This window comes from Sinocyclocheilus grahami, unplaced genomic scaffold, assembly GCF_001515645.1.
Source record: "Sinocyclocheilus grahami isolate Dianchi unplaced genomic scaffold, SAMN03320097.WGS_v1.1 scaffold180.1, whole genome shotgun sequence".
NCBI classification, from domain to species: domain Eukaryota; kingdom Metazoa; phylum Chordata; class Actinopteri; order Cypriniformes; family Cyprinidae; genus Sinocyclocheilus; species Sinocyclocheilus grahami.
In genome coordinates this window covers 1,111,339-1,120,219 of record NW_015505359.1, presented here as the reverse complement: position 1 = coordinate 1,120,219, position 8,881 = coordinate 1,111,339, and the positions used below count along the sequence as shown (strand labels likewise).

Sequence of the window (8,881 nt, the reverse complement as noted above, 5' to 3'; positions counted from 1 at the left end):
TATATATATATATGTGTGTGTGTGTGTGTGTGTGTGTGTGTGTGTTTTAATTTCATTATAATTTTGTAGATTTTTTTATCGTCTTTACCACTTGGTGGCTATACTGTTGTAAAATGTTGAGAGATTAAAAAAAGTGATCTATTCTCATAAAAGTATCTTGAAAAAAGGGAATCTATTCAATTCTAAGGTAATCTATTAAAAAGAAAGTTACAAATCAATATTTTCATAAAACAAAAAGCAAATAAAAAAACAAAGCAAATAAAATATAAAAAGAGGGACACTAAATTCGATTTTATACGGAAAGGGATAATATTTCTGTGTGTGTGTGTGTGTGTGTGTGTGTGTGTGTCTGTGTGTGTGTACCAAAAAGGGCGACATCGACATTGGTGTAAAACAAATCCTACAATTGGAGCGTTAAGGACTTTTATTATGAATTGTCCTTTACGATCCGTGTGTAGGTCACAGTTATCAGCTTCACACTTGCTTTCTCGTTGCGGCATGCTGTGACATCTCTAGTGAAAGGATGTATCTGCTCTTAAATAATTGAGTTAGCTTTGATTGTACTTAATATCTGTGTTTTTCTGTTATTACTAAAACGTGAACTATGATTTGTCAAGTTAGCTATAGCGCCTGATCCAACTATATAACCTTGACTAAATGGTTCAGCACTCTTACGTTAATAAGAACACATAGGGTTTTAAACAAATTATGTTACGGAATATTTGTAGGTATCAAAGGCAGTTTGGCCAGGTCATTTGGCCATTTTCTTTTCCTCAAGGGCAGCATGTTCCTAGTTTATTAACACACCTACAAAAGGCAAAATATGCCAGTGACACAACAGGTAAGATCATTACAGAAAGGTATAGAAGGACAAATCTAATGTACAGTCATGGCCAAAAGTTTTGGCAGTGACATACATTTTGTGTTTTGCAAAGCTTGCTGCTTAAGCTGTTGTGGTGGTCATTCACATTGTTTCTAGATTAATGTGTAGAGTGATCAGATGCATTTGAAATAATTGCCAAAAACTTCATTGGCCAAAAAATGAACTTTTCAAAAAACAATTTTTTGACCCTGAGACAAAATGACCAGCTAACATTAATTGACTAATCATATCAGCAGCACATGTGAATGAGTACTAGTGAATAGTGAATAAATCACTATCATACTAATTAGATTGTAAGAGCAGACTGATTGCTATAAAAGGAGAGAAGCGCTTCCGATCATTGTGTTCTTTTTAGCAATGGTTTCCTCCAAATAAACACTTGCAGTCATCATTGCTTTGCATCAAAATGGTCTCGCATGCAAGGAAATTGCTACAAAGAATATTGCACCTGAAAGAATCATTTACCAGATCATCAAGAACTTCAAGGAGAGAGGTTCGACTGCAGTGAAGAAGTCTTCAGGACGTCCCAGAGAGTCCAGCAAGCACCAGGACCATCTCCTCCTGAGGAGTCAGCTACAGAATCGTGTAACCAGCTTGCTCAGGAATGGCAGCAGGTTGGTGTGATCTGCACACACAGTGAGGTCAAGACCTCTGGACAACGGCCTGGTGTCAAGAAGGGCAGCAAAGAAGACACTTTTCTCCAAGAAAAACTTCAAGGACAGACTGAAATTCTGCTGGAAGTATAAGGATTGGACAGCAGAAGACTGGTGCAAAGTTATTTTCTCTGATGAAGCTCCCTTCCGACTGTTTGGTACATCTGGAAAATCGATTGTTTGGAGAAGAAAAGGTGAATGCTATCTTGAGTCCTGTGTTGTGCCAACAGTGAAGCATCCTGAGACCATCCATGTGTGGGGTTGCTTTTCAACCAAGGGAGTGGGCTCTCTCCTAATTCTGGCCCAAACTACTGCCATGAATAAAGAATGGTATCAAAACGTCCTGCAAGAGCAACAACTTACAACGATCCATGAGCAATTTGGTGATCCGTGCATTTTCCAGCACGTTGGAGCACCATGTCACACAGCAAGAGTGATAAAGAAGTGGCTCAAAGATCATTACATTGAAATTTTGGATCTGTGGCCAGGCAACTCCCTGGATCTCAATCCCATAGAGAACCTGTGGTCAGTCCTCAAAAGGCGAGTGGACAAGCAGAAGCCCACAAATTGTGATCAACTCCGTGAACTAATAATGCAAGAATGGATCACCATCAGTCAGGATTTGGACCGGAAGCTAATATCCAGCATATGTAAATATTGACTCATTATATATATTTTTGCCAATAAAAGCCTTTAAAACTTTGATAAGCTTATCATTGTTTCTCAGTATACCATAGAAACGTGGAAAAATAATCTACAAATACTGAAGTAGCAAACTTTGCAAAACATAATTTATGTCACTGCCAAAACTTTTGGCCATGACTGTATTGATGCTTGGTCTCTTTTTCTTTAAATCGCATTTTGCAGAGAGAAAGAAGTTCTACGAGAATGTCTCGATATCTCAAGGTGAAGGTGAGCATCATTCAGTGTTGGTGGCCATATAACACACATCTGCAATATAAAAAGAGAAACAAGTTTTCAACAAGAAAAAGAAGATACTCTTTGTGTTGTCTACAGGGGGCCTGTTTGAAATAAACCTTGACAAGCGAAAGCTAAAGACTCCAGGTGGAAAGCTGTTCACAGTGCCTAATGAAGCTCTTGCCATAGCTGTTGCGACAGAGTGGGACGTTCAGAAGGACACACTGAAGTTTTACACCATGCACTTAGTAAGCCATTATGATTAAATAAAGTTAGAGTTCCTAAATTGTATATATTAATTATATTACCAGCCAGTGATATTTTTGAAGTGGGATATAGAATACATACAACTTTATCTGCATACATACAGTATACTCAAAGCGATGCATCACAAAATGTGAACTATATTATCATCCTGCTCTAAACTGCTTAATGTGACTATAATGCATGAATATATAAATATTAACATCATGATTTTATTTAAAACTGATTTGAATCTGAATATTTTGTGGAAAGCACTGTACTTATAAAAATGGCATGGTTTGATTCAAATTGTAAATATGCTAATATGACTTATTTCCATCCATACAGACCACCCTTTGCAACACAGCGCTTGATAACCCAACACAAAGGACGAAGGAACGAATGATCTCAGCAGTTCTTAAGTTTTTGGAGACTGACACAATCTGGTATTTTGAGGCTCGCTTGATGGCATTTAATTAATTAAACCAAGATTTATATAACATTATAGCAATGGTAAATGGTATTAGATTTAAATCTAATACGTCTGTTTATAGTTTTATGTTTTCATTAATCAGATACCTTTGCTGTAGTTACAGAGTAGAAGAACCTCCAGGTCTTGTGGAACTTCAGGGAAATGAATGGGACCCTGTAATGAACTGGATAGAACAAAGGTCATTTTGGCTAGATTATTTACACATTTCGGCTAGATTATGTAATGGACACATTTGCAGGTGTTTTGAGTTGATTAGCTGATTGGCATGTCACCATATTCAAATTAGTTGAGATAGTGAATTAGTGGGTTTTTGTTAAATGCGAGCCAAAATCATCACAATTAAAAGAACCAAAGACTTAAACTACTTAAGTCTGTGTGCATTGAATTTATTTAATACACAAGTTTCACAATTTGAGTTGAATTACTGAAATAAATGAACTTTTCCACGACATTCTAATTTATTGAGATGCACCTGTATATAGCCACAAAATGGTGTATATGAACATCTTGTTATTTTTAGGTACAATGTAGTAATTGGCTCGTCCTCCAGTATAATGGGCCCTCAAATCCCAGAGGAGACTAAAGAGACATTTCAGCAGCACCTTAATTCCTACAATTTATGGTCTCTGACAGGTAAAGATACCATGGTGGCTTTTGCATTTTATGTAAATTGACATTTTTACATAAGATTGATTTTGCATCTTATGTGAATAGGCCTGTTTAACCAGTGCAGTTTTTTTTTGCTTCTGCAGGGCTTGAGTATGTGATCACTCAGCTGAAATCGCTGGTCTTGTCCTTTGGGCTGATTGACAGACACCTCAGTGTGGAACAAGCGGTTGTCCTGTCCAGACTTGAGGAGGAATACCAGGTATGGTTGCTTTTAATTTGTTCCGACTGTTTAATAATAATTGCTTTGTACCATTGCGTCCATATTAATGATTACTGTAATGCTGTTCTGTTCTGTCTTAGATCCAGAGATGGGGAAATGTGGAATGGGCCCATGATTATGACATGTACGAGTTGCAAGCACGAACTGCTGCTGGTGCAATGTTTGTGCATCTGTCTTCTGAAAGCACAGCTGTCAAAAGAAAAATTTTACAGGACTGATAAGGCCAAAAAGGCACTGTTTGAGACTGAAAAAATTTATTTTTGTTCTCTGTCCTTGTTTGTTTATATATATATATAGTAAGCTGCAGTGACACCAGTTACCTAACCAGTAAAATGCTGTTGCTGTCTAGTTATGTTTTGAGTAATAATATAGATGTCTAATTTAGTTTCAACGGCTACCACATGGAAAGACTCTAAATAAAAAAGTCCCAGTATTTCAATGTCAAAGCTGTGAAACGGTTTAGCTAATACGTTGGAAAATAAGTAAATAAAGTTTTGAAAAATTGTAATCATGTGCATGTCTAATTGAGTCATCACATTTATTTTTACCAACCCCAGTCTCATGGATTTCAAGAAGTTCCCTTAAGGTCAAAGTCACACATTAAAACATATGTTTTTAAGTGCATAGTATGAAAGGGCAATCTGATACATAACCGTTAATAATAAAATCTCAAACCCGCGGTATAAAAGAGTCATGTCAACGGAATCACTGCTGTCCCTTTAATTAGCTGGCGTGTCATTTCAATAGCGGACTGCAGGTTCGGCCAATAGCTTTGCTGCCCTGAATTACGCGACCAATGGGAGTCACCCATGGGCGGGGCTTGAGTGTTTACTGTCTTATTGACTTAGTCGTTGGGTATGTTGACAAGATGGAGTTCTTGCTGGGAAACCCATACAGTACTCCGGTGGGACAGTGCATTGGTATGTTTTTCAGAAACCAAATGATGCTTAAAAATGGTGTCGTAACAAGTTGACGCCTAAAGCGATGCATTTAGCTAAACCGCTTTATAGAAACTCAACATATGGAGAGCCTGTCAGTTAGCTGGCTAACAGCTAATGCTCATTCATGCTAGCTGGTCTAACTTACAGTTACCTCTCAATATGTGCTTCTTAAAATAGTAATATACTTAAGTTACAGATTAAAGGGAGGCGACATGCTTAACACATAATTAAAGTAAGATGAAATACTGCTCTCACTTACCAGCTGGTATTAGCCTGCTAGCCAGTTGACACTGCGTTTATCTCTCACACCCAGTTTCATAGCAAAAGCTTGACGTAATGTGTGTAACTGATTCATACTATTGATCAACTCCTATGAATGGACAATGTGTAAGGAAACTTACCGCTTGCTTTGGAAGATAACCAGCAACATGCTCATACGGCATAGCAGTTTGCAGTTGAGTGCGATGTCATCAGTGCCGATGTTATATCAGATTATTTTATTAGTGAAAGGCAGTAACGATGATCTAATCAGTTTGCCTTTTGATCTTTCCCAGAAAGGGCCACAGATGGCTCACTGCAAAGTGAAGACTGGACCTTGAATATGGAAATATGTGACATAATCAATGAAACAGAAGATGGGTGAGACATGAAAGATGCATGATTTATAGCATTTAACAAGTTGAATTAAGTAACCTCTGTGCTGATATATTCCATCAACCTTAGGAAGCCTACAAACATTGTTACACAAATCCAGAAGATGCTGTCATTGTTATAGTTGCGCATGCGTTTCATGCTAATAATGTTTAATTATGGCTTAATGTCGTGCCATCAGTTATTTTGTGTCCATTTAAATCCATTGCAAGTACAGGACATTACATAAATTGAATAGTCATCAAAATGTGTTATTTATGGAACCTGGATATGCTTGCTTGCAGAAGATGATTCATTCACTTGACCTTGTCATTGTAACATCATAATAGATTGCTTTTTAGCAGTATAGATGTGTTATTTAGTTATTTATCTGATTTATAGGCCCAAGGACGCTATAAGAGCTGTGAAGAAGAGGCTTAATGGGAATAAAAACTACAGAGAGGTGATGCTTACGCTGACGGTGAGAGGCATACAATGGAAACAATTCCCTTTAGAGGAATACTAACATCTAATAATTCATTTTTTTAGATTGTCCTGTTCATTTTGATTTTCATAATTTGTTCAGGTTCTTGAGACATGTGTAAAGAACTGCGGGTACCGGTTCCATGCACTCGTCACCACCCGGGACTTCATTGATGGCATTTTGGTGAAAATCATATCTCCTAAAAATAACCCACCTGCCATAGTGCAGGACAAAGTGCTTGCTTTGGTACAGGTATGGACTGGATTTTTGGTTTTGACTGTTCAGTGAAGGAAATAATGTTGTTTTGTAGTTTAAACACAACATGGGGGAAGGAAACACATGACATGAACCATTTCAAAAAGAGGGCATGATGGAGAGGTAGAGGAGGTGGACGAAGAGGTTGGTTACCTGATGCCCGGTAGTCAAGGAGATCTTGCTAATTCGTTGGCACACTCATTACAACCTAGTGGATCAGGTTTCTAGGTTTGGCTCAGATGACCATGGGTGACTTCAATTTGTTTGGTCTTGCGTTTAATGTGATGCCAGAAATTTCTCATGATGAAATTAAAATGTCTACAATGCCTTTGTCCAAAGAGAACTGGGCAAGTAAAGTTTGTGCTTTGCATTTTTGTTTGTCATTCAAACATTATTTAAAACAGTCACCTGATTTTAGTGCCAACACCACCATTCAAAAGGTTGAGGTCTGTAAGATTATCTTTTTTTAATTTATTTTATTGTTTTTTTTTTTAATGAAATTAATATTTATATTTAACAATGATGCATTTAATTGTTCAAAATTTACAGTAAAAACTTTTCAAATAAACATGGTTCCTTTTAACTTTCTAATCATCAAAGATTCCTGAAAACAAAATGTATCAGTTTCCACAAAAATATTAAAGCAGCACAACTCCTTTCAAAACCGATAATAAGAAATGTCTCTTGAGCACCAAAGCAGTATATTGAAATGATTATTATGTGAAGGATCATGTGACACTGAAGACTGGAGTAATGGCTGTTAAAAATAGAGTTCTGCCATCACTGGAATAAATTCCATTTTAAAATATATGAAAACAGAAACTGTTATTTTAAATTGTAATAATTTTCACAATGTTACCATTTTACTGTATTTTTGATCAAATAAATGCAGTTTTTGTGAGAGACTTTAAAATTTTCATTAAAAAATTATTGCGACCCAAAACTTTTGAATGGTAGTGTAGTGTTACACCCCTAGGGGTGGCGGGGAAGTAACATATAATATAAAAACAAAAAAGAAATGCAAAAAGAATGTGAGAGAGTTGGTTCTGTCTGAAATCCCAGCACCACACACAGGGTATTTACAGATTAAAGTCTCTGTACAGCATTTAAGAATAAGATAAACGAGATGACTGACAGCTGTGTTAGGTGTTATCCAGGCTGTCTCAGGCAGGTCATGACTGAATTTGTGTGTGTTCTGTTCACCCATTCAGTTAGCCTTATCATTTGCAGCTGTGTGTTAGAAAATGTTAGAAAAAGAGCAGCAATGCATAATTCTGTAAAAAAAAAAAAAAAAAACTTTTTAAAAACTTGCCCTGACGCGCATCAGTCCACAAGTAACGGCAAGACTTTTCAGTTCCAAGCGCAGGCTGATCCGAAACTAGGGGTGCTCCGATCAGGAGTTTTGTGGCCGATCACAGAAAGCAGTATCTGCTGATACCGATCTTTTAAAGCCTCCTTTTATCATTTATAACTATTTATAGTAATACTCCAATCAGGAATTTTAGACGTTTATTCAGGGCCTGAATCTTATTTTTGAAACTTGAGGGAATTCCTCTCTTAGGTGACTCTTGTGAGAGGGGAAGCAGCACGGACTGTGCTTTCACAGAAGAGTCCGCTACTGATCCGTGGCTGTTTACCACAAACACAACATTTATCCATTATTTTGATTTCAAATCCAAACATTGTCACTGAAAATGCTTTTTCAGCATTGCAATTCCTTTTTTACACAGTGCAGTAATACAGTCTTTCACAGACATGTTTAAACACAATAAATATAAGCAACACATTATTCAATGCTTTTTACTTTTGCATTTACTTCTAGATTTATATATTAAGCTGCTCAAGCAAGTGGCAACACATTTAAACTACTTTTCTTACGTTATCACAAACTTACCATTGATAGAAATAGACAGCTCTACTGCCTTTCCTTTTGCATTTAAATCTTTATTACAAGCAATCATGCGGTTTATAAAGAACTTTGTTTTCCTACCTCCATGAGTGCCATCTATTATTGCCTTATTTATCTAAAAGTGCTCTTTCTCTTTAAACTTAGCTAAAAAGCCATATATGTTGACTGTGAAACACAGTAGACTTTAATAATATGCATTTATGGTGTAATTACTACATTTTCGTGTCAATCCATGTTTATATTTACTCCAAACAATGCGCTTGCTTAGCACAGCAATAGACTCGGTGGGGAAACGATCTCTGCACTGCTGCAGACGCAACGCTACTGGAACGCACTGACGGACAGCAACCGTGTGCAGTGTGCATGCTTTATTCATCCGTTTACATGAGTGCTGAAAAAATACGCACCAGGTATGCACTGCAAACTGCATTATATGTGTGCGTTGCGAGTGTGCATGAGCGCCGAATGGTTAAACACTGGCAAGAATTAAAAAGTAATGCAATTTATAGATGTTAGTGATGATGTGATACTGCCTCGATTGTGCAAGTGACAATTCCTGTGTCAACTGTGCAGCTCGCTTATA

The 8,881-nt window shown here is 37.0% G+C and overlaps 2 protein-coding genes across 6 annotated transcripts in view; both read left to right on the top strand.

The window, feature by feature from the left end:
- The window catches only part of LOC107594216 (ATP synthase mitochondrial F1 complex assembly factor 2-like), a 6,114-nt gene extending 1,524 nt beyond the window's left edge, over positions 1-4,590 (top strand). The window contains exons 1-8 of one of the 2 annotated variants that reach the window (XM_016284176.1): positions 541-841; positions 2,404-2,448; positions 2,554-2,702; positions 3,046-3,143; positions 3,288-3,368; positions 3,711-3,823; positions 3,943-4,058; positions 4,160-4,590. In XM_016284176.1, coding sequence (XP_016139662.1) covers positions 709-841; positions 2,404-2,448; positions 2,554-2,702; positions 3,046-3,143; positions 3,288-3,368; positions 3,711-3,823; positions 3,943-4,058; positions 4,160-4,297 — 873 coding nt within the window. In that variant the 5' untranslated portion in view covers positions 541-708 and the 3' untranslated portion in view covers positions 4,298-4,590. Of the gene's footprint in view, positions 1-540; positions 842-2,403; positions 2,449-2,553; positions 2,703-3,045; positions 3,144-3,287; positions 3,369-3,710; positions 3,824-3,942; positions 4,059-4,159 lie in introns of those variants that run through there. The other variant, XM_016284177.1, reaches the window with a different exon arrangement.
- Positions 4,591-4,927: 337 nt separating this feature from the next.
- Positions 4,928-8,881, top strand: part of LOC107594179 (TOM1-like protein 2) — a 20,587-nt gene continuing 16,633 nt past the window's right edge. For all 4 annotated transcript variants that reach the window (XM_016284144.1, XM_016284145.1, XM_016284143.1 and 1 more), the window contains exons 1-4: positions 4,928-4,999; positions 5,575-5,659; positions 6,053-6,131; positions 6,237-6,386. In XM_016284144.1, the coding sequence (XP_016139630.1) occupies positions 4,948-4,999; positions 5,575-5,659; positions 6,053-6,131; positions 6,237-6,386 (366 nt within the window). In that variant the 5' untranslated portion in view covers positions 4,928-4,947. The remainder of the gene's footprint in view (positions 5,000-5,574; positions 5,660-6,052; positions 6,132-6,236; positions 6,387-8,881) is intronic.